Source organism: Manacus candei, unplaced genomic scaffold (assembly GCF_025592945.1).
Source record: "Manacus candei isolate 608988 ecotype Guabito, Panama unplaced genomic scaffold, ASM2559294v1 h1tg000071l, whole genome shotgun sequence".
Classification (NCBI taxonomy): domain Eukaryota; kingdom Metazoa; phylum Chordata; class Aves; order Passeriformes; family Pipridae; genus Manacus; species Manacus candei.
The window spans coordinates 2,406,019-2,430,351 of record NW_026138119.1 but is presented as its reverse complement, the minus strand read 5'-3'; the positions used below and the strand labels follow the sequence as shown (position 1 = coordinate 2,430,351).

Below are 24,333 nucleotides of genomic sequence, written 5' to 3'. Positions count from 1 at the left end.
CTCTTTGAATCCCAGTACCCCAGAATGGTTTGGGTTGGAAAGGACCTTAAAAGCCCACCTCATCCCACCCCCTGCCATGGGCAGGGACACCTTCCACCAGACCAGGTTGCTCCAAGCCCTGTCCAACCTGGCCTGGAACACTTCTGGGGGGGCTAAGGTTGGGTAATGGAGAAAGTTCCTGGAAAATCATTCACCTGGAGATGTAAAACAAAAGGAGCCTTTCCTCAAAGGAAAGGAGCTGTTGATTCCCCCTTTTCTCATTCCTACGTTGGTCTCTGGCCATAATGGATTGGCCATAAAAAGCAAGTAGCACATTGTGCACTCATTCTTTTGGCTTTGGAAAATATTAACATAATAGACACATATTGTTTATTTATTCTGCTGTAGAGCAAGGGAAGGAGGTAGTGCCACATGTTTAAATGGGGTATTTTTAAATGCTCTCATTCCCGTGGCCGTTATGATGCATTAGCCATCAGTAGTCAAATTGCCTTGTATTTGCAATTTTATGGGTCCATTTTATCAAGCACACAGGAGCTGCATTCAAAGCATGAAAATAAAGTATTCCACTTGTGTTAGGCAAGCACTGTTTCAACTCGAGATACGGCCAAAGAGCAGAAATCTCCTTTTTTCTCTGCCTCAGCTCCAGATTCATTTCCAAATGTTGCTTGTCCTTGCAGCAGTGACTGCTGAGAGCTCCCTTATGGCTGTGGAACATCCTCTGCGCACCAGGAGCTCACCACGGAATTCAACCTGCTGGGAAATCATCCCGTGTTCCTTGGCTGGCTTAAAATATCTCCCAGTAAAACCTTATCCTTGTTCTCCCAACAGAGGCTGCCGGGGGGGCACCAAGTGGTGCCTTCCCCAGTCAGTGTCCAGATTTCCAGCTCCCCCCATGGAACAGGAAAGCCAAAACGCTGGGAATCAGAAGGAAAGAGAAGTTCTCAGGGTGGATTTGGTGGCCGGGGCATGTCGAGCAGCTGCTATCTGGCCTTCACAAGGATTTGGGATCACTCCACTGCTCCCGGGACTTGGGGTCACCCCACTGCCCCAGGACCTGCCCCATCCCCTCGTGTGACCCTCGTGGGCACTCCAGGGACACGCTTTTGGGAGGGAAACTCCCGTTGTTATTCCTGGAGGCCGGCGGGGTTTGCTGAGCAGGAATTTGCTCCCTCTCGTGGGCTCTGGAGCTGGTGGCTGAGCCACGGCAGAAAGGGATGGGATTGCTTGGAAAACGGGAAGGAAAATGTCCCATCTGGCCCCTGGGAGGTGCTGGCCCAGCACGGAATAAATGCAAAGACCCCCAGAGAGGCACCCCTGGGTTGCAGCAGCATTTGACAGCCCCAAACTAACTCTGCCTTTTGATGGGATGGAGTTCTGGCTCTCCAGAGCTCTCAGCTCCTTCTCACATAACACTTTATTGCTTTGTTGTCTCTGGATCTGTTAATTCCACCTGGATTTATTCCTTCCAGGGAGCTCTAGCTGCCCTTCAACCAACTCCAGACTCCAGGTAATGTGAATATTGCAGTGTTCGCTCTCTGAGGGGAAACTATGACATATTCTTAATATTTTCAGGACAAGTACAGCTCCATTTCACACATCCATAAAAATCCAGCAGCTTCGTTACTGCTTTAATGTAAATAAACAGGGAATTTAAATAAACTCGGGGAAACTTCACTCTGCGGCTCTGGCAAAACCTGAAGCCAAGCAGCTCGGGCACGAGGCATAATAAATAACACAGCACGTAAAAAATTTTAATAATAACATAAATAAGTAAATAAACAAACTGGGAATTGAATGGGAATTGAATCCCACGGGAAGGGACGGGAGCGGGCAGGGAACCGGCGGCTCGCGGGCCCCCCCTAACGGCGGGCGGGGGGAACGCGCGGCGCCCACGGCCGAGCCCGCAGGTTCCCGCGGGGCTGCCCCGGTCCCCTCGGTCCCCCCGGTGCCCCTGGGGGTGTCCGCGACCCCCCATCGCTGCCCAGGCCCCCCAAGCCCCTCCGGGTCAGGAACTACAACTCCCGGCATGCACCGGGGGCAGCGCGGGGATTCCGCCACGCGCCGTCCCATAATGCACCGGGGCCGCCGCACAGTCACCGCGGGGGCGCGGGGCTGGCAACGGACGGTGTTAAACGTCGTTAAACGTCATTAAACGTTATCAAACGTTATTAAATGCTTATTAAGGTTTTGTTAAGGGTGTGTTAAGGGCTTATTAAGCGTTGAAGGAAAGGTTAGGTAGGAGCTGAGGTGTTTGCGGTTCTGCCCCGTCCCTTCCGGGGGCGCCCGCGGCAGCGGCACTACAACTCCCGGCATGCCCCGCGCCCGCCGCAGTTCCGTTTCCGGGAGCGCCGCCGTGTCCCCGGAGGGGCGGCGGGGCCCGGGCGGTGACACCGGCGGGGACACCGCGCTCGGGGCCGCCCGGGGCACGGACAGCGCCTCGGCCTGCGCCCCCGGACCGCCCCGGGGCTCCTTCATGGGCGGGCGGCAGCGCGCCGCGCTGCCCCGGGCCTGGTGAGGCGCCGCCGGCGGCGGGAGCGGCGGCACCGGGGGAGATGTACGTGCAGGAGGAGAAGATCTTCGCGGGGAAGGTGCTGAGGGTCCATGTGTGCACCATGGAGGGCGCGGAGTGGCTGGAGGAGGTGCCCGAGGACACCACGGTGGAGAAGCTCAAGGAGCGGTGCCTGAAGCACGTAAGGAGCGGGGGGGACGGCGGGGCCGGGGGAGAGCCCTGGGGAGGGTCGGCGGAGGGTCCGGGCTGGAGATGGAAACCGGGGAACGGGGCAAAGGGATGGAAATTGAGGGTTACAGGAAGGGCTGGAAAGTGGAGATCGAAGGGAAAGGCTGGAAGTCTGGGACTGGGAAAGGGTGGAAATCACGGTGGGGAGGAGGGGTTGGAAATCAGGGAGCGAAGGGAAGGGCTGGAAATCAGGGACAGGGGAACAGCCTGGAAGTCAGGGACTGAGGGAAGGGTGGGTGCGTCCTGTGTGAAGAAAACTGATTTTTCCAATGCCCTGTAAATGTCTTTAAAAAGTGGGGGGAAAAAAAAAAAAGTTTAAGCGAACAGATGTTTTCGTGTTATGTTTAGCTCTGTCTGCCTCCCCCCAGGTTATGTGGGATTGTTCCATATGAAAGGAAAACACCCGTTTGGGAGAGTTTTGTGTGTTGGAAAAGGAGGGTTTGGGCGGAAATCCCTTAGTAGCCTTTTGTTGCAGAGTTTGGTGTGTGTTCTGCAGTGGGGTCAGAGATCAGCTCCTGTGTGAGCTGGGGGGGGGGGCGAGTTGGAGTCTGCTGAGCTGGTTCTGATCATTTCCCCTCAGAAATTACAGCCTGGCTTGTTTCTGTGTGAGAACAAAGAGGGAGAGTGGTAATTGTGGAGGAAAAATGGCACGTTTTGTAAAAATCTTAGTGCAGCCTCCCCCTGTGCTGGCACAGGAGCGACTGAGGTGGTTTTTGGGGTGATTGAAAGCTCTTCTAATGTTCCTCCTGTGCTCTTGATGGAAGGGGCCAAAGGGTAAATTACTTGTCACTGTATGGAAGAGAAAAGGTGCCAAAAGCAGAGGCAGAGCCTGTGGAAGCTGAGCAGGAGAACAGGGGTTCCCTGTGCTCGGTCACCCCCGTGTTTGTGGTGTTCAGTGTTAAAACCAGGGGTTTCAGAGCCACCAGACTGAGGTTTGAGGCTCTGCCCCAACTGTTTCCCTGCCCTGATTGACAACAGCAGCGTGTGAGGTGGGGACCCATGGCCAGGACTGCCCTGGGCTCAGGGGCCAGCACAGCTCTGGCAGCTGCAGCCCTGGATCCTGAATCCTGCAGCATTTCCTCCTGAGGGACATGAAACTTTGGAGTGGCAAAAGCAGGAACCTCAGCTCTCACCTCTGAGAGCACAATTTGCTAATTCACATTCAACAGTGGGGGTTTTTTCATCTTCAAAGTCTTGCAAAGACTTTTTTTTTTATTTTTCCCCACATAAAACACGTGCCATAAAAAATCCCTGTAATATGTCATTGCTTAACTCCTGTTTGAAGGGTTAAGGGTTTGGTTTTCTGGGTGAAATAAGGGTGCCCAGCAGCCCTGGTGGCCTCTGCCTTGGGCCTGCTGGCTGTATCCTTTTAGCTGGAATTCCTGGAAACCACAGGTCCCAGCACACCCTGGTTTTCCTGTCTCATAGTCCTTGTGCAAGTGCTTTTGGATTTAGGGATGAGAAGGGTCAGCAGGGGAGGGAGGATTCTGCCCCTCTGTTCTGCTCAGGTGAGACCCCACCTGCAGTGCTGGGTCCAGCTCTGGGGGCCCAGCATGGGAAGGACACAGAGGAGGCCACCAGGGTGATCAGAGGGATGGAGCAGCTCTGCCGTGAGGAAAGACTGGGAAAATTGGGATTGTTCAGCCTGGAGAAGAGAAGCTTTGGGGTGACCTAACTGTGACCTTCCAGGACCTGAAGGAGCTACAGGAAAGATGGAGAGAGACTATTGACAAGGGCCAGGACAAGGGGGAATGGCTTCAAACTGACAGACAGTGGTGTTAGATGGGAAATTAGGAAAGAATTCCTCCCTGTGAGGGTGGGGAGGCCCTGGCACAGGTTGCCCAGAGAAGCTGTGGCTGCCCCATCCCTGGAAGTGTCCAAGGCCAGGTTGGACAGGACTTGGAGCAACCTGGGCTAGTGGAAGGTATCCCTGCCCAGGGCAGGGGGTGGAACTGGTTGATCCCACCCAACTGGTCCTTCCCACCCAAACCATTCTGGGATTCCATGATCCCAAGGGAAGATGGGGCTGCCCCACTGAGAGCTGTGGGTTCAGAGCTCCCCACGCTCCCCTTGTCCCTCTCCAGCTGAGAGGTTTAAGCAGAATGGAGCAAACACTGCCAGAACAGGGTGGGGTGAGGCTGACCTGCACATGTGCAGAGCTGAGAGGCCTTTAATTATCAGGAAGCTTAATTAATAGATGCTTCCCTTGCCGTGCAGGTCGGGGCAGAAGACAATTGATAACTCGGTGTGATATTTGATTTCATTCTCTCTGCTTCTTTGTGCTCCTGGGGTGGATTTGCATAACCATCATGGATAATGGATAGTTGTATGGAGGGGGAAAATAGGCATGCAAAAATCATGACTCCTGATCAGGGGTATGTTGCACTGATTCTTGACAGCACCCCGAGATAATTTATGCAGCCACTTCTTGTGACATGCTGATGATTATGTCACCTGAAGTCTTTGGAATCATTCTTTCAGGGAGCAGAGGGAGATATTTGTGACAGGTTTGAACCAGGAAAGGGGCCACTTTTCCCTCCATAACATTCCAAGGCTTGCTGATCTCCAAAGAGCCACTCTCAATGTCTTTATTTCCCCTAAATTTTATGTGTTGGGGTTTTTTGTTAGCTAAAGGAAAAAAAAAACCCTCCCACTAGTTTTCTCTCTCACCTGTAACACCATAGTTGTGTTTGTTAAACAGATGGTTTAAGCCACCCAAGTTTAGTAGCAGGGAGTGTCAGTGCTACTTTCAAATGTTTCTGTTATTAAAGCAAGCAAACAAACAAACAAAAAAAGCTTTTCCTTATTTAAAAACAAACAAAGCCCTGTGGTTTCTCAGGATTCCAAGCTTTGCAAACAGTGTTTGGCATCACCAGGGCTTATGATTCCAGCAGTTGCTCAGGCACCTGTAACAAAGGTTTCTCACCTGCCTGGCTGTGAACTCCACAATTAAAAAGGGACTGGTGAGGGCTTGGAGAGGCACTGCCTGTTCTGCTGGCTTTTCTAATTCCAGGGCACATTAAAGTGTGAAGATAAGCCAAGTGTTTCACACAGCAGCCCCTTTGATATATGGAGTGCCCAAATACGCCTTATTATTCTCTGCAGTTGTTAATAAAGTGGTTGGAGGGACAGGGAATAAGAATTGCTGTCCACAGAACTTTGATTTTTTCACTTAAACTTTTACCTTATTAGTTTTATGACTAGTTATTGCCCACATTCTGTTGGCAGTGTAATATTCTGATTGCCCCCACACACTCCTGGGGGAAAATGGGTATTAGGTCTGTGTGTCCCACCCCAAACACACCTCACAGCTCCCCTTTTCCAGTTCTTCCTTTTGGGCTCTGACTCTCAGGATGTGGGACAAGAAGCTTGTTTGGAGAGGAGGTGTTCCACTGATGTCCTCTTGGGCATTTTGGGGGCCTTATCAGATCCATTACAGGAGGTTCTCTCAGCTGTTAATGTGTTCCTTGGCCTTGGTTCAGCAGTTAATTCCTAAGAAGCTCCTGTTAGACAAAGCAGGACTCAGACATTCCCCCTCAATCTCAGTGAGGGATCAGAACTGGACTCAGATTCAGGTGAGGAACTGGGATCTGTTGAAAACAAGTGTGTTTTGTTTGGAAAAAGAGCAGGGAGCTGAGTTTTCCATCAGCTGCAGTCAGCACAAAAGGTGGTGATGGACTAAAAAGGTTCCTTTGAAGGAGGGTGGTGATGGACAGGACTAAATTCTCCATCAAAATAAGGGCTGGTTTCAGTGGGATTTCTGGGAATGGCTCTGTCACACGAAGGCTGAACATGTTCTTCAGCAAACATGGGGAAAGGGGCTTGGTAGGAACATTTAGAAGTGTCATTAAAAGCTGTTTGCAGTGGGCAGAGCAGGTGAGGTCAGTGTTGAGTGTCCTGGTTTGTGGTGAGAACAGAGCAGCAATTTCATGGGGTTGGTAGGTTGTTATTTTTATTTTTGCCTTTCTGGAATTGCAACCACTTTGCTTTCTTTTTTCCACTCCCACAACTTAGAAGCCTCTAGGTGCACTGATGTAATAATGTTCCTGAAATCTCTCACTGTGGGTCTGGAGCCACCCTGGTGGGAGGAGGAGGCAGCTGCAGGCCTGTGTGTGCACTCCTTTTCCAGGATTTGAACTTGATTTCCCGGTGAATTATTGACATACAATTTAGAATTGCAGTAAGGAATTGGGCACAAGGTTCATATATGAAAAAGACCTGTGGTGTACTGATTATTTGTGGCTGGGGAGAAGAGCTGTGAATATAATTTGTGTTCAGTCCTTCCAGCAGGAACCCAGGTTAGGGCTCCAGCAGCCAAATCTGAATTCACCTGGAAACAAGTGCAGAAACTGCCCAGTTTAGGGTCAGATAAACCCAAATCACTGCTGGCAGTGCCTTGTTTACTCTGGCAGTGTGTGTAAATAACAACTATTAGATGGAGCAGGGAGTTCCTCCTATTTTCACACCACAAATGAGAACACCCTGCATCATTACAACCTTCCCTTGTGTAAAACACTGGCTGCCCTTTGTAGATCTGCATTCTTAGTTTGTGATACTAATTGCTGCTCACTAAGAGAGAGGGACCTTGGTGATCTGTTGCAGAATTAACTAAGCTGTGGGCCCTGGAACATCCTTGCTTTGCTCCCAATCTCCAAGGCCTGAGTATAGGACCAAGCACTTGGAGTTGTGTGATAGAGATGTTCTGTAGGGGAAGAAGTCTAAATCCACTCACAAAAAGGCACAAATCAAACCTCAAGTTCTTTAATAAAACACATTCTGTGCACTGGCCAATGGCTTAAGCTATTAAGAAGCCAGGAAATGATGCACAGTTTGTATGTGGGGACTCTGGAGTGCCCAGTAATTCATGCAGGAGCCTTGTTTCTGTCTTCTGATCTCCAGTATTTGTTGTCTTCTGCAGTGTGTCCCTGGGAGCTTGGAGGATCCCAAAACTGTGACACATCACAAGCTGATCCATGCTACATCTGAGAAGGTGCTGACAGACACAAAAACAGTGTTGGAGGAAAATATTCAAGACAGAGGTAAGGTTGTCTGGGTTTTAATCTTGTCAGTCTGGAAGCAGCAGGTTGTGTCTCATTTGGCAAGTTCCAAGCAGCAGCATTTTTAATATCTACTCTCTGCTTTGACATAGGAAACTAACTAAGGTGGCAAAAAAACAAAGAGGGGAAAAAAGACTTTTTTATCCCCCCCAGAGAAAGCACCTGGAGCAGTTTCCTTTTCTTCATTCCTGCTTTTAAGAGTTGAAAAGGAATTAAGAGCGGTCATTCAGTCAATGAGTTAAACTGATTCTTTTATCTCCTTTTAAAGTAATTTTTTAAACCTCCAGGGCAGCATTTACCCTTCAAAGCTATCCAAGGATAGTTCTATGGCTTCAAGAACCACATTAGGGGCTTTCTTGAGGGTGTCCAGGTGAAGCAGGAGGGTGGTTGCTGAGGTCTGAGTGAAGTTTAGACCTCACTGTCCTCTGCAAACAGGTCAAAATCCATTGCACTGTGGTCTCACTGACCACAGTAGAGTTTGTGGGGTGTGTATTTGCTCCTGAGATTTAAATGTGAAACAAAGACCTAAATAAGAGAGCTGGAGTCAGCTTTTACTGGACAGCTCAAGGTAATGGCCTGTTTTGGAGCCAGGGCAGTGTCAGAAAGTGAGAGAAGCAGAACTGAGATATTGTGTGAACCAGAAACTCTGCAGGAGTAGAGTTCCTGCTTCTTCCTGGGAACTGCTGCCATGGTTTCCCTTCCAAGGCAGTGTCACCTGTCACTGACAGGAGCTGGGAAGTGCCATCCTGGGCAAAGGAAGGGACTGTTCCTGCTGGGGGGGGTTGTTCTTTCCAGGCTCCTGTGGAGTGTTAGGTTGCAGTTTGCACAGCCAGGCAGCACGAGCTGTGTATCCCAGCAAGCTGTCAGGTGTCTGACTGCCTCTCCACTCCTTTTCCCCCTGCAGTGTGTACTCTGCCTTCCCTGCTCCTGCCTGGCAGGGACAGGGATTCCAGTGACAGCTGAGTGCCCCGGGCTGCCTGTGCAGGGCTCCTGTCACGTCTGACCAGCTGCACAGAGGAGGGTTCACAGCCCTCACCAACTGCTGCTCTTGCCTGTTCTGTGCTGGGCCAGACTGAGAAACTTGTCATGGAAAGCATGTTTTGTTTGCTTTGTACCTGCCCAGTGCAGTGGACTAAAAACTACCTGTCAGCCAGGCCTGGCTGAAGGACTCAGGGGCTGCCCAGGTTTGGGCTCTGAGCAGTGGCTGCATCTCCTCCCTCAGAATGTCTGTGGCAGTAACTGAGGTGCTACAAAGCATCACATGATCTCTACTAAAAGGTTGCCTTTAAAGGGAGAATATTAGTCTTAAAAGCCCAAAGAGAGCTGGTGCCAGGTGATGTGAGGCTGAAGACTTGTTTGCCCAGGTGGGCTGCCAGGGGTGCTCCCCTGCTGCAGGCTGTGAACCACTCCTGCCATCCACACACCATCCACTGCCATCCACTGCCATCCAACACTCCTGCCATCCCCACACCAGTGTGAGCTTCAACCTGGTGCTGCAAGTCCTTGGAGCTGAGTGCTTGGCCCCAGCTTAGACCAAAAACCATCTGTGCTGTCTCTGCTGCTTCCTTCTCAGTGCAAGCACTGACAGTGCTGATTCTTATTATTCTTATTATCGTGAGCTGTACTAATTATGTGGAAGACATCTGGAACCTGTAATATCCTCCCTTTAAGGGTGGTGTGTGAGGAGAAGAAACCAGTTACACAAAGTGCAATTAATCCTGGACCCAGTTTTGAATTCTCTGTGCACCAAGGAATCGTGTGAAACCATCCAGGTCCTAAAGGGTGAAAAAGGTCTGGTGCTACAGTGGGATTGATACAAAATTCATCTCCAGGAACAATTTGTGAAATATCTCACAGGAACTGTCCTCACATCCTTTCTAATGTGCTGCAGTGTCATTCTCTTTGTAGATGTGTTGCTTTTGATCAAGAAACGTGCACCACCTCCACTCCCCAAGATGGCAGATGTGTCTGCAGAGGAGAAGGTGAGTTTGAAATACTTCTCAGCTTGGCAGTTTTGGTTAACTGCTTTATGGATGGTATGTGGAAGGGTTACTGTGCTGTACTCTGCTTACAGAGGTAAATGCTGCCATTGAATTCTAGGAAAGTTACTTCATGTTTCTTCCAAGCTTAGAGAAAGCTGATTTTATGTTTTTAACTGTCATTATGAGAACATTTGCCTTAAAATAAGACATGCAGTTGCACTCTGTGGAAGTGCCATAGATTTGATCTTTGAAAAAATATCTAATGACTTTATAAATATAGTTCAGCAAGTGCCTTGCTTTGGTGGAAAACCCAAAGAAATGTGTTGACTTGCTGCCTCCTGCCTTCAGCCACCCTCTAACCAGGTCTCTAGAGCTGAAGTGTTGACCCCTTTCTGTTTTATTCCATTTTATTGGTGTGTAATTGTTCCTGAGGGTCGGTGATGCCCAGAGTGCTGTTTGTGCACCAGTGTTACTGCAGTTCATGTAAATCACATAAACACTTCAAGCAGTGCCTGGTGCTTAAAATGGTGAATTCCTGGGTGTCTCTTCTTCATCCTTGCACAGCTTTGTTTCTTCTGGGGTGTCTGTGCATCCCTTCCTGCAGGGATTGTGTCTGTCTCTCTCCTCAATATGGTCCTGCTGTGCAGAATGTCACTGTAAGAGCACAAATTATAAGACTTGGGAATATTTATAGTCTGGACCCTGCTATGTTTTGTGCTGGATCAGGAGCATGTGCTGCAGATTCCCTGCATGATCCTGGCAGGCAGTGCAACTCCCCCAGGGATAAGCAGTGAAGTGTTTCCTGTGCCCAGCGCTGGTGCAGCTCTTGATGAGCTGAGCTGTGAGCAGGCCCTGGGGAGCAGAATATGGTCCTGGGCACTGAGACCTCTGTAATACATCTCCCTCTTTATGCTGGAATTTCCCTGCCTGTTCAGATAACAGCAATAGTTGTGAGGACTGAAAGTGGGGCAGCCAACAGGCCCAGTTTAGCTCTGTCACTGCAGAGTGACACCGGCGCTGTTTGCCCGCGGTATTGAAGTTACAGGGCACTGCTTGATGCCTTGGTGGAGAGTCTGAAACTGCTGTATTCTCTGCTCTGTGGATAATGGGTTATGAAACCTGCTCCTGTTCCCTTCCCTGCAGAGGAAGCAGGAGCAGAAGGCTCCTGACAAGGATGCCATTCTCAAAGCCACTGCCAACCTGCCCTCCCGCAGCGCCGACCGCACCGTGGCCCACCACAGCATGAGGGATGTAAGTACTGCATTTACCTCCCACTCTGACCCCCCAACAGCCTTTCAGCCTGTGCAACCTTTCCTTTGACACATTTTACCTTTCTCCTTTCTGTATAAGAAAAATTCAGATGTATACAATATATATGAAAATAAATAACTCAAAAGTTTAGACACAGCTTATGCTATTTAGTGATAAAAAACCCACTGCTTCTGAATGATCATAGAGCCATAGAATGATTTCATAATCTTCATATTTTGATTTTAGGATTTTATTGGTATTTTATGATTTGAAATGTTTTATTCATGGAAAAGGCTCAGAATATATTCAAGATCTAGTAAACATTAAGTTAGAGGGGTTTATTTCTTCAGGCTTAAATAGTTCAGGTGTTTGCAGTGGGGTTTTTTCTCTTCCTTGACCCATGGGGTAGAAATAAAAGGACCTTTCTGCCCAGGAGGTAGCACTTCCCAGGAAAGTCTTCTTGAGAGACTAAACAATGAAAATAAAGCCCTACTAAAGCACCTTTCTGAGCAGAGGGCCAGGCTGCTGCTGTGCTGTAACAATAGATACATTAGGATTCAGTGATGTCTTGTCACATCCTGTCTAAATGTTTTGACAGTTTCCTTTCTTGCAGTTCCAGACAGAGCTCCGGAAGATCTTGGTGTCTCTCATAGAAGTTGCACAGAAATTGTTAGCACTGAACCCAGATGCAGTTGAACTATTTAAGAAGGCAAATGGTATGAACATATCTTTGTAGTTCAGTCCTGGGAATTTGTTTGCTTCCAGGGCACAGGAGTGGGCTCAGAGGGAAGTTCAGACCCTGATGTGACAGCAAAGCCGCCACAAACTTTGTGGCAAAAGTTTCACCTTGTAGATTGTACAAAACTTGTGGATTTATAAGGTCCCTTTGGGGTGGATGAGAAGGTCCATTTAAAAATGATCAGTAGGGATGGTAAAGAATAGTTGAAAATGCACAAAGAGGTAGTAAAATGAGGAGAAACTGTGACTCTTGATTCAGCTGGTGGGAAATGCTCATCCTTGAGAGCTGCTACAACAAGATCCAACTTAGTTTCTAGAGAAATGATTAATGGATCTTCAGTGAATCTCACATATTTAATTATGTGGAAATCCCCTGGTCATGTGTGAGTTAACTGCCTTTTGTTTGAGATCTTGAACACATCTGGACAAAGTCTTTGTCCTGGAAGAATCTCTCTGAGCCAGACTGAGCTGAGAGCAGCAAATTAAACGATGAGGTGGCAAACTGGGGGCAGGAACAAAAGAAGAGATGGAAGAGAGAATGGGGCTTGAACTTCACACATGCCATTGCATTGACACAGGGGTTTATTTGAGCTTGCAGTCAGTTTGAACATTGTTCTGTTTGTGTGTGTGTAGCCATGCTGGATGAGGATGAGGAGGACAGAGTGGATGAAATAGCTCTGAGACAGCTCACAGAGATGGGCTTCCCAGAGAGCAGAGCTGTCAAGGCCCTCCGGTTAAATCAGTAAGTAAATCACTGCATATGCTTGGGAAAAAAAAAATCTGCATTTTTCCTGAGGTTTCCTTATGTGGGTCACCTAAATTTAGGTTGGGAAAAACACTAACTCAGGGAACAGTGCTGCCTCAGGCAGAGTGCAGGTGGCACAGGGAAGGGGAAGCAGGGCTGGATTGCCCTGGAAGGTCTGTGGGTCAACAAGGCTGTTTCCAGGTATTAAATCACATTTTATTCTGCTTTAGAAGTCAGATTTCACAGAGGAAAAAGCCACCTTGGTCCATCCATGTTGGTCTTTCAACTGTAGAAATATGCTTTGTGCTGGTCTTTAGAAACATTCCAAGGATATTGTGAAGTCCAGAGAGCAACTGCAGGAAAATAGGAGGGAATGTAGTACTTCTCATGCCCTAAGAACAATGAGCTGTACTGCCTTGTTCCTGAGAGGGGTTTGCTAGGCCATTCTTGAAAAATTTTAATGAGAGAGAGTCCACAACACATTCCAGTTGCTCTTTTCCAATGTCTCAGGAAGAGTTTCTCCCTGCTGTCCTCCAGCTTTCAGGTTATAACTGAAAAGCTGAACAGGCAAAGGTTTGCCCTTCCATGAACATGTAACAATTCCTGTTACATGTTCACCTTCCCTTGCTTTTTCCTTCATCTCCATTGGGAAAAAGATGTGTTTGGGAGCTCTGAGGATCAAGTGACTGTGTCACTGAGGGCTCACAGGTCTCTCCTGGAGTCACAGTGGAGGGATTTCCAAGTGGGGCATTTCCAGCTGCAGTTGTCCCTGTTGAATTTTGCTCTGGCTCAAGGCACATCGTTCATATATAATGTTTTTCACCCTTTTTTCTCTTGTTAATGGCATTCCTTGGTCACTGGATGGTCTGAGGGAGATCTCCTCGAGCACCAGAGTTTTTGCCATCTGAGCTGTGTTTCCATGTGAATTTGGAACATGCTTTGCTGGCAGTTTTGTTGACAGTTGCAAACAGTCAGTGTTTGCCTGCTGTGCAACAAAGCAGATGATGGGGAGAGTAGGGTGACTCCCTCAGAACTGCCTGTTAAACTCTGGGTTGCAGCTGTCCAAGCTGGACGTGGTTCCTCTGTTTTCCTGGCTCCAGAGAAGATTGTGGTGCCCTGAGTGCACAGAGAATTGATGTGCTCCGAGGTTGGCTCCAGCACTTTATTTGTGACTTTTCAGGTACTAATTAACCTGCAAGTCAATATCCCAGGGGGATAAGAGCAAAGGCAGAGGTGTGTGGAGCCCTGCTGTACCTCTGGGGAGTTCCTCATCCCGCTGTTCCCCTTTGTTTCCCAGCATGTCGGTGACCCAGGCCATGGAGTGGTTGATAGAACACGCAGATGACCCTTCAGTGGATGCTCCCCTGCCAGGTCAGACTCCTGCAGAAGCCACAGCTGAAGCTGCTGCCTCCTCTGCTGAGGCAGCTGCGGGTCCCAGCTCGGAAGAGGGAGGGGAAGAGGCCAAGGATGAGCTGACGGAAATATTCAAGAAGATCCGGAGGAAAAGAGAGTTTCGTCCGGACCCGCGGGTACGTGCTGTGTGTCCCTCAGGAGGGAAGGGACTGTAGGCACCAAGGAATCCTTATAAATCTTTAGCAAATAAATTAAATGGGACATCTGGGTACACGTGTGTTGTGCTGGCTTGGCAGGATTTCAGTGGAGGTCTTTAGAGAGTGTTTAAATTTAGGAATACTTCCAGTCGTGGAATATTCTGAGTTGGAAGGATGTTACCTTGGGAATGCAGGATCTAAATGAGAGACACTGTTACTTCTGCACCTGAAAGCTGAGAGGACTGAAGTGAGACCCCTGGCACTGCCTCTTTGGCTGCTGTGTAGGGTGGCAGGACAGGAGGAGATCCTTTGTAGAAAAGGCCAGACTGGATAAGGCTCTGAGCAACCTGGACTAGTGGAAAGTGTCCCTTCCACTTAGTTGGAACTAAATGACCTCTCTAAGATCCCTTCCAACCCAAACCATTCTGGGATTCTATGAAAAGGACAGAAAGGTGTGACTGTATTTAGGGGGCAAGGAAGGGTATCACCAGCAGGTTGGAGTCTTGCAGCAAACTCAGAAGTTACCCTTTTTTCAGAACACAGGTTTGGCTGCACTGAGAAAGTGTTGTTCTCACACTGGGAGCTCACCAGGAGGGGCTCTTTGACATCTGGCACTTGAGATTTGGGTTAAAAGCTGCAAATGCTTTTCATGACCTGGGTGCAATTTCTCAACATTCTTATCTAAATACATCACACTCACTAACAACATAATAAATCCAGGAGTGAAATTAAATAAGGTGAATAGAACCACAAATGCACATAAACCTTGATCATTCAGATGTGAACAAGAGGAGGCAGGAGAGGAGTTCCTAAACAAGATGTTTGTCCTGTGCCTCTCCTTCCTACCCCAGGTTCACTTGCTCTTTGCCTTGCATTCAGCTTTCAGTGTTGAGGACAAGAACTACCTTCACTCTTAAGATTTAGTTTTCTTCCATACTGAAGACACTTTTGAAGTAGGGTATTTGAAAACTTTGTTGATGAAATCACTGAGTGGTCCCCAAATGGAAACAATGAGGGGTTTTTACCCCACAAAAACCTCCCGCACAGAAGGTGAAAGGTCATGATTGCTCTCATTTCTGCTTTAAATGTTACACTTATTAAGCTGTGCAATTCTTCTCCAGGCTGTCATTGCCCTGATGGAGATGGGATTTGATGAGAAGGAAGTGGTGGATGCACTCAGAGTAAACAACAACCAGCAAAACGCAGCCGTGAGTACAACATTCCCCTTCCCCACTCCTCTAAAAGTCTCTTCAGCTGCTTCTTTTCCTCATGGAATTGGGTGATGTTTTGCTCTATCCTAAAGCCAACTGTTCCTGGAGATTCAAGGAACCTCTTTCAAGTTAGATACACAACTACAATACAGAGGGTTCAGACTTCTCAGAGGAGCTCGGGGTGTGTGAGGTTGGGGCTGATCTGTCCAGCACAGCACATGTGGGCTTTCTAAAAGCTTTTGAGATACTCCCTCACCACAGTGTGCAAAAGAGATTGTGCTCTCCTGAGAAAGGAAAAGGTATTCCCTGTAATTAAAAACTGATTAAAGGACAGGAATAAATGATCCAGCAGAGATTCAAGCCATGCAGTTGTGTAAATGACCATTCAGCAGCAATGCTTCCACAGTTTCTGGAATCAAAAAATGTTAAGGTTTTCAAAGATTCATTAGTACCTCTGCTAGTGGGTGATGTGTTAAGGAAAATTATGTGGACACAGCTGACAGCCAAGAATCTTCTCCTCCTAAGGATCCAGTGCTGACTACTGTTGGAGAGAGGATACTGGGCTGGGTGGTGCAAGTGAATAGTAAATGGTGTGAAAAGAAATGCACAGCTCAGGCTTTAACTGTGGGAGGGAAAAGTATTTTTAAAATGCCACGTTACCAAAACTTTTATGTTGAGACACTTGGGTTCTAATGAAATCTCTTGTGCCTGGTGATTTCTTTCAGTGTGAGTGGCTGCTGGGAGACAGAAAACCTTCTCCAGAGGACTTAGATAAGGGCATTGACACCAACAGCCCTCTCTTCCAAGCCATCTTAGAAAACCCAGTGGTACAGTTAGGGCTCACCAACCCTAAAACTCTACTAGGTAAGTCCTGCCTGGTTCCTGCTGCACATCCATGTATTTACCAGCCAGTGGAAGTGGAACCTGGATGATGACAGCCCCCTTTGGGGGATTGGGGCAGCTCTGGACCCCTTTCCTCCCTTCCAGCCCTGGTGTTTGTTTGCTTCATCCTGCAGCTCAGCTAAACCCAGACCTTGGGGCTGTCCCAGAAATGATCCTAATTCCCCAGGATTACACTTGCTGAACTCAGAACTTTAATAGCTGCTGGCTGCAATGCTTTTGTGGATTTAGGAGACCTTTTGTGTGCTCCCTTTGGCCACGAGGGGAAAAATCAGGAATGTCTGTCTCGAACTCTGATTATTTCCCAGAAAAAACAAGGCTGGGTCCTGCTGTGCAGCTCCCTGTGAGCCAGGCCTGATCACTGAGACAGAAGATAACTTGTGGAAAAGTATCCAAACAAGAAGGATGAGCTAAGGCTTTGCCTGTCAAAATTGAGATAAAATGTGAAAACACGCTTCCCCTCGTTTGGGTTTGAGCTCTGGGGTGAAGTCTGTGTGTTCATGGTCAGAAAGGCTGTGAGCACAACATGTACCCAGCAGAGCCTCCAAGCTGGGAGGAATTGCTCCCTCTGACAACACAGAACAATGACTGGCTCTGTGATGTATATTTAAAGTTTTCCATTTAGTCTTTATCTTCAAAATTTATTTGAGGCAATGCCTTTAAATAAAGGCTGCATGCACAGCTCAATCAAGAGGGCTCTTGAAAATACTGCTTTAAGTGTAATTAGGAGAGTTTGCAAGCCTTTAAATAATTCAAGAGCAGAACCTTCCCACTCCTGATTTCTGAACAAATGGTCTCTTCATTTCCAACTGGGGTTCCACACTGCAGCTCAGAATATAAATAGAAAATGAAATGCCATTATAGGAGCTTGGATGAACATCAGAGAATATATTCCTAGTGATACATCTGCAAATTGCTTATGTCACAGATTTTAATAATGAGCTTTTACATTTAATGGGTTTCTTACAGAGTATTGATAAATCTTTGGTTTTAAGCTTTTGAGTCTGTGTAAAAGAATATAGTTCAAGTGGTGAAAGGTGAGATGTGTGTTTTATTTTGGGCTTTTCTGGAGGCAGTGCTGCATGACCTTGAGCAAGGTATTAATGATGAGCCTTTCAGAGGTGCTGGGCACTTCCAGCTCCCACTAATGCAGTTGAGCTCTGTGCACTGACACTCCAGGGAAAACTAACACTGACCTTGGTGCCAGACTCAACACTGGCATTTTGGGGACTGTGCAGCTGCTTTTTTTGTCCTGTTCTGTAATGACTGGTTCCAAATGTCCAGGAGTTCAGCTCAGTGTCTGTCAAAAGGCTTAGAAATCATTGCCTGGCCTGTTTTCCTGCCAGATTTGCATCTTGGCTCTTGCAGTGGCTGCCTGATTCCTTCAACATGAGGACTAGGGTGAAAGCTGGAAAATAATAAACCAGCCAACAAAGCTCATTGTAAAGACAGAAAGAAAAAATGCTCTTAAAAAAATAAAGGTGATCTTTTTGTGCACACCCAGCCTTTCCCCTCCTGTGTCTGGTTGCCTCCTTGACATCCTCTGCTCTCCAGACATCAGGAAGGAGGAATAAGATGCTGCTTCCCTTGTGGCTCCAGGGCCTCTGGAAAAGCTGGAACTCTGAGATTTGGGGGCTTAAGGGGCTGCACTTGTGCTGGCTCTGTGTAGCCTTTGGCATTTCTGCTTTTGCTGGCTTAGTTTCCAAAGGAGCCTCAGGGCAGCACAGGGAACAGGTGATGGTGCTTTCCATGAACTGTCTCAGTTAAGTACCAGGGAAAAAAAAGGGATACTGGTGCAAGAAATCCAGGCTGGGACGTGGAAAAATGTTTGATCAGAGGAGTGGAGCTGCAGGAGAGTGTTCTATAGGAGTGCTGGCAGCAGATGGGCCTTCACAAATGGATGGATTGCATGGCATGTTCCTGCAGACAAATGCCTGGGGACATTTGTTAAGGCTTTAGCTCTTCAACCCCATGGCCTTGAGGTTTTGTGGGATGGACTGTAATCCAGGCTGAGCATTTAATCGCTGTCTGCAGTGAATTTAATGCTGAGAAATGAGGAAAGCACAACCTGGAGCATCATCCCAGACTGTGGAGTCTTTGGAGCACAGGTGGTACAAGGTGCATTCCCACCATTTCTGGGTCGTGCTTGCCCACTGCCTTTGAGCTGTAGCCATTTCTAACTGCCCTGAAACATCCCAAACACTGGAGCTTTGCCAGGACTAACTGTTGCAATTCCCATCTCTTGGCAGCCTTTGAGGATATGCTTGAAAACCCCTTGAACAGCACCCAGTGGATGAACGACCCCGAAACCGGGCCCGTGATGTTACAGATCTCCCGGATCTTCCAGACCCTGAATCGCACGTAGAGGGGGGTCCCAGTGCACTGTGCCACTTCCTCCTGCCCCTCACTCCAGGGAATTTTGGGGAGGGGGCAGCTGGAAGGGGGGAAGGGAGGTGAGGGGGGAGATCCTGAGGTGGGTCTCTCCCACGAGAGCTTTTGTAGTTACGGCCAACTGGAGTGAGTTGCCTTGTGGATTTTAGTGTTAGTGGAAGAGGTTTGAAGACTTGTTTTTTGTTTTCAGGTATTAGGTTTAAAATAAAGTATATCAGAAAAACAGAACAAACAAAAAAAAAACCACAAATAGGAAAAGGTTTTGTGCAAAAACACTTCAGAATCTGATTGTTGGAAAGAAACATGATCCTGCTTGTTAAAAAGGCCTGTGACAGTAGTTTTCTAGCCAGCTTTGCTAGGACCTGGCTAGTGTTTACAAAAGGTCACTGACCACTGGCATAGGATATTAATCATCTCCATACAGTATTAATTTATGGCTTGATCAAATTGCAAAACTGCTTTTTAAAAAAAAAAAAAATCGATTTTAGGAAATGTTTTTTTTTTTTAAAAGCCCAAAATATTGGGAGAGCAAGCACATTTCTGTCCAAACTTGTTTAATTTAAAACAGAATCATTCAGAGATGGAATTCTAAATAAATAGCATTACTTTTTCCTATTTATTTGCTGCATTAGTGTTGTTGCAGTCCCACAGGGGTTGTACTTGCAGGAGGTTCTCTGTCAGGTACCACAAAGGTGCAGCTTCTCTCTCGCCACAGAATTCACCACACCAAGACTTGAATTCCCACGTGGCTGCAGTTCCTGAGCTCATATCCCTCTTCCATATCCCGTTGCAAGGAGGGATATGTTCACACAGTGGGGGTTTTTTTTATCCATTTTTATGTGCACAGTTTTGGAAAGGGACTTCTGTGGGGTTTTTATTCTGTTTACAAAGAAGCAGCTGATTTGCATGGGGGGGGTTGTTGATCTGTAGAGCAGCAGAACCACGTAGGTTTTTATCTTGTTTAAGGCATTTAAAGCACGCTTGAAATTGTTATCTTTGAGTTAGAAGTGGGGTTTCTTTATGCTTATTTTTACCATGACCATACCAAGAATGTCAGGCTGGGTCTTCCTTGTTTTGCCAGGAGACTGACTTGAGGTTTGAGAGAGGAATTCTGAGCTTTTAGGAGCAGAACTGTGAATATCCAGGACTGGGATTTTACAACTGGGCTCTGCAGGTGTCACTTTTTAACAGTCTGCTAAAAAAATGGGGTTTATTTCCAACTTAATGAAACAAAGATGGTATTTGCCATCATCCCTGCCATGTCCTGTGCTTCACAGCCCCTTAGGAAAGGCAGGATAGGCAAGTCCTGCCTCTCCAAACTGCAGAGTAACCAGGAGGAGACCCTGTGCTTAACCAGCCCAGAGGTGTCCTGTCAATCCTGAGCAAAGTCACCTCTGGAAGTGTGGGAGGGTTTTTCTGTGCAGTTGGGGTTTGCTTGGTTTGTTGTTTTTTGTTTGTTTTTTTTTAAACAAAAACTCAACAAGATGCAACCTGAAACCCTACAACAAGTTTTGGCCTGAGCTTGGCATGTGCTCTGTGCTGTTCTGCAGTCGAGGCACTGAAGTTGCCAATTTCTCATCATTAATAAGAAGGGTGGGGAAATCAAAACAGCCTGAGATTTTATCTTGACTTACTATCCCAGGATTTATTATTTGGTTTTTTGTTGCAATTTGTAACTCCTTCTGAAGCTTTGCAGTTGATGACTGCTGAAATATTTACTTCTGCACTTAGAAATTCCAAGCTTTATAGAGATGCTTCTTCTGTTCAAATTGGACAGTAAAACCATTTTTGTGGGCTCTTGCTAAGAATAGACTGACAACATGACATTAAATTATAACCTTCTCCTGTAACTCAAGCCAGGAACCAGATCCTGCACCCCAGTGAGCTCAGCACAGCTACTCACAAGTAGTTGTGACTGAATGTTGTGGTGTTATGAGAGGTTTTGATTATTTTTGTCCATTTTTTTGCTTATCCCTGAAGCTTTTTTCTTGTAATAATACCAGAAGACTGTTTTACTTGAAGCTCTTAATGTTAGAGCCACACATCCTTCTCTACCAATCAGGATTCTGGTTAATATTCCTTGTAATGGGTGTTTTTAGAAGGGAAAGTTGGGGAAAACTACCCTGTAGTTTGGGGGGGGGGGTGTTTGGCTTTTGAGTGGACAATGAGAGATTCAGACTTAAGGAACAGTCTTGAGGAATATAAAGGCTTGGGAAATGCTGGTTTTGATTTCAGCAGCTGGTTTTGATTTGGTTGGACTGTGGAGTGGCTATGGAGCTTCCAGGGAGAGAAAAGGGATCTGAGTTACCTCCCTTGGTCAACCAGGACCCCTCAGTGCCACTGAACTGGTTATAAAGTGTGGGCAAAAAGCTTCAGTAAAACAAATTATTCTGATGTAATAGAAGGTGAGATTGCCCAGGTTCAGCAGCAGCAGTTACAGACTGTAGGGATAAAGGAATGCTGCACCTTTGGAATGCTTGGAGGCTTGAGAATCCATGGTTATTTCTGGGTTTGGTTGTTCCAGAGCTCCACACTTGCACAGCTGAGGTGTTGGAGAGTGTGTTCTTGTTTGGGGTGGCTTTAACAGGGCCCTGCTTGGCTTGTGGGAACTTGAGTTTGCAGTGGCCAGAAGCTGAGAGAGAGCAGAATTTAGGGGGGGTGGTGTTTGCAGCAAGGCACAGGAGTTGGTTTAAAACAACCCAAAACTACCCTTGAGGTTGAAGGAACACGTGAGGAACTGCTCAAGACATCTGTGGGTTGGGGGTGTGAATTAGTCCAGGAGCTGTGTGTCCCCATCACTCCAGGGGGTGGGATTGCTGCTGCTTCACAAACTTGAGCCCATGGTGCTTGTAAAGGCTTTGATTGGCCCAGTTTTTACAAAACCTGCAAAAAAAAGCAGAATATCACCATTCCTGAGCGGGACTGTGTGATCCCCAGGCACAAGGAATGTGTGTGACAAGAGCTTTGCCTGGTGATCAGCTGTCCTGTTCCCTGGTCTGTGAGAGATCCCTAAACCCAGGGGATAGTCTTGTTAAATAAACCAGGTGGTTTTGTGAGGAACTCACAGTGAGGGTTTACAGGCTCAGGTCCTGTCCTTGCATATCTGGTGTTCAAGTTCTAACCAGCAGGGACATGTCACAGTTAAGTTTCTCATGACATGGTCTAGGGAATATTTGGAGGCCTGTGAGCTGGAGCAGGGAGGAGATGGGGTGGTAGGTGACTAATTGTGTTTCTTGCAGTATTTCCCCACTGACAGAGACAATCTTGTACCTTTTGCTGTGACAGGACTCTTGCAAGCCAACCAGCTATTTATTGAACTATATCTAACTTATAATTTTGTCATCAGAACACTGATATTTTTAATAGAAATGTACTATATGGAAGTTTGTTCTCAGGGCTTCGTATTTATACTCTTTTTAGGGGGGATGCATTTAAAGGGATGTATTTGGAAAAAAGGCCAGTGGCTACTTCAGCTTGGACCTTGATTGTCCTGACCTGTGAGCCCGAGCTTGTGTAACTCCTGCTAAACCCTAGTCCCTGGTCCAGTCCAAAGAATCTGCCATTCCTTCTCTCCCTGTGAGCAGTGGCATGAGTCTTCCTTTAGGATTGCTGCATCACTCCCTGGCCATGGTCACACAGGGTAACCCGGCTGCTTCCCGGCTCGCTGGTCTTTGCTCCATTTCAAGGACGTTTCTGTTCTCCATGCAGCTGGAAAATTGCCTTGCATGGTTCCTAAAGCAGCCAGCAGTGCATTCCTCCTCTGGGAAGGTGTGAGGTTCCCTCCTGCACAAGCTCCAAGACCTCCAGCTCGTGGCTTTTCTTGGCTCCTCTCAGCCTCTGTCACAGATATGACCCAAACCTTGACCCCCCCCATTTCTTTCCTCACTCTCCTGGAACCAAACTTGTCTTTTGGAGATTGATCTTCATATCCAAGCAACACTTTAGTGGTTATTGAAATCCTTTTTTTTTTTTAGTTAGGACTGTTATAATTAATTTTTTTAGGCATTGTGATTCATGGGCTGAGGATCTTTTAATATATTTTGGAAGTTGTTGAAATCAGCATCGCACCAAACGAATGTACAGTGGCACTGTCAGCAAATCTTGCCTGTGGAAGGGACACAGAGGTTACCTGTGATCTCTGCTCCAGGGGCAATTTTCCCAAAGTCTTGTGCACAGGATAATGAGTGTTTCATCCAAAGTAACCGCCCTGTTTTTCTACTTTTAATAATAAATAACATTTTTATTAACTCGCAGAATAGCGGCGCTTCCAGCTGGTATTTCCATCCGACCGTAAGTCCCTGAGCTGTGAGGTTTGGGATGCTCCTGTATCCTCCTCTCTGGGACAGTTACTCCTCGGAGGGATTTGTGCTAGCTGGTGTAGGGCAGTGGGTGCAACCCCCACCTCCCTGCAGAGGAAATTATGTCCACGTGAATGTGCTCTCATGGTGGTTGTTCTCACCTCCATCCCGACATCTGGGTGTAGCAAAAGGGGTTTTTTTTCAGGACCTCTTGCCCTAGATTTGAAGATCTTCAATGCAGATCCTGTTTGCAGCATGTGAACTTCAATAAATGTAAATGCATTAAATTCTTACTGAATTTGGGTATAGTTTTATATCGTGCTCTGGGGAGAGGGAGGAAATTGGATCACGTTTTAAGCGAAGCCCCCACAAGCCCAAGTGTCTTTGTTGCAGCAGGTAACAGAGGCCTGGAGAGATTTTTAATTTGCATATTTTTATCATGGCTTAACGAACTGTACACGAATGTGATTTGCTACCCAGCACTTCCCACGAGGCAGCACCAGGAAAATGATATCACAAGGTACTGACTTCACGTTTCTTTTCATGTCACCTGTGTATCCAATAATTAGGTACCACGTAGGATAACTTTGATCTGGCACTGCCAGCAGTGTGTGGCATGCTCAGCTCTTCCTAAGGTGTAACATTACTTTTCTGAAGCTTAACTAGGGCGGATGTCCCTGAGCCTGTGGAATTCAGGATTCATTCTGGCCACGCTCCCGTGGCTCGCTGACCTCTCCCCGAGTGGGAAAACCAGCAGGATTTGCTCCCTCCAGAAAACCTCCAGGCAAAAAAGGCAAGGAATGCTGCTAATTTGTGATCCTTTTAAGCAGTTGCTGTTGTCTGCTGAAAGGTATTCCTGGAAATTAGGGAGGTGTTGGCAGAGCCAGACCTGTTCAGGCTGGAATTATTGTGTGTGGAGGTGTCAGACCCATGGCTGGGGCTGGAATGAATCCTGAGGCTTAAACCTGCTCACACATACACACCAAGACACTGATGTTATGTGTGTTGTACATTTATAATATATCATAAAAATAAAGTTTTTTGATTTATTACAAGGTGTTCTGAACCATCATTTGCAGGAGCAGCAAAGGTTTGTGGCTCCACGTCATTGTTCTGTGTTCCTTGTACCTGCAGGTTACTGGGACTGTTTCTCAAAAAGTGGGATATTTGGAAAGCTGGTCAGGAAATTTCCACAGAATTTGTGCAGGAAATCCTGGTTCAGGAGCTGGTTTTGCACCTGGAATTTATTTCTCTGTTTTTCAGGAAAAGTTGCATTTGGGGAGATTCATTGCAAGGGCTTTGTGAACCAAGATCTGGTGATCCCCTGGGATGTTCCGAGGCCATTGGAGAGGGATTTATCTTGACAGTTGTTGACTGACAAATTGAAGCCCTTTCTTTCCCAGCAAGGGAACCCTCATTAAGGAAAACAGCTCCAGCAAGGAGCAGCTGGTGGGATGCAGCAGCTTGCACGTG

The 24,333-nt window shown here is 47.2% G+C and overlaps 1 protein-coding gene across 2 annotated transcripts; it reads left to right on the top strand.

Annotated features, from left to right (window-relative positions):
* Positions 1-2,341: 2,341 nt before the first annotated feature.
* Positions 2,342-23,915, top strand: UBAC1 (UBA domain containing 1). 2 transcript variants are annotated; one of them, XM_051808093.1, is made up of 10 exons: positions 2,342-2,690; positions 7,656-7,776; positions 9,703-9,776; positions 10,920-11,027; positions 11,641-11,743; positions 12,399-12,507; positions 13,808-14,039; positions 15,182-15,268; positions 15,997-16,135; positions 18,421-23,915. In XM_051808093.1, the coding sequence occupies exons 1-10, from the start codon at positions 2,553-2,555 to the stop codon at positions 18,534-18,536; spliced, it is 1,227 nt and encodes a 408-aa protein (XP_051664053.1). In that variant the 5' UTR covers positions 2,342-2,552; the 3' UTR covers positions 18,537-23,915. The 2 variants fall into 2 exon arrangements, with proteins under 2 accessions (XP_051664053.1, XP_051664052.1); XM_051808092.1 differs by having other exon boundaries at positions 2,389-2,690; positions 11,626-11,743.
* Positions 23,916-24,333: the final 418 nt, after the last annotated feature.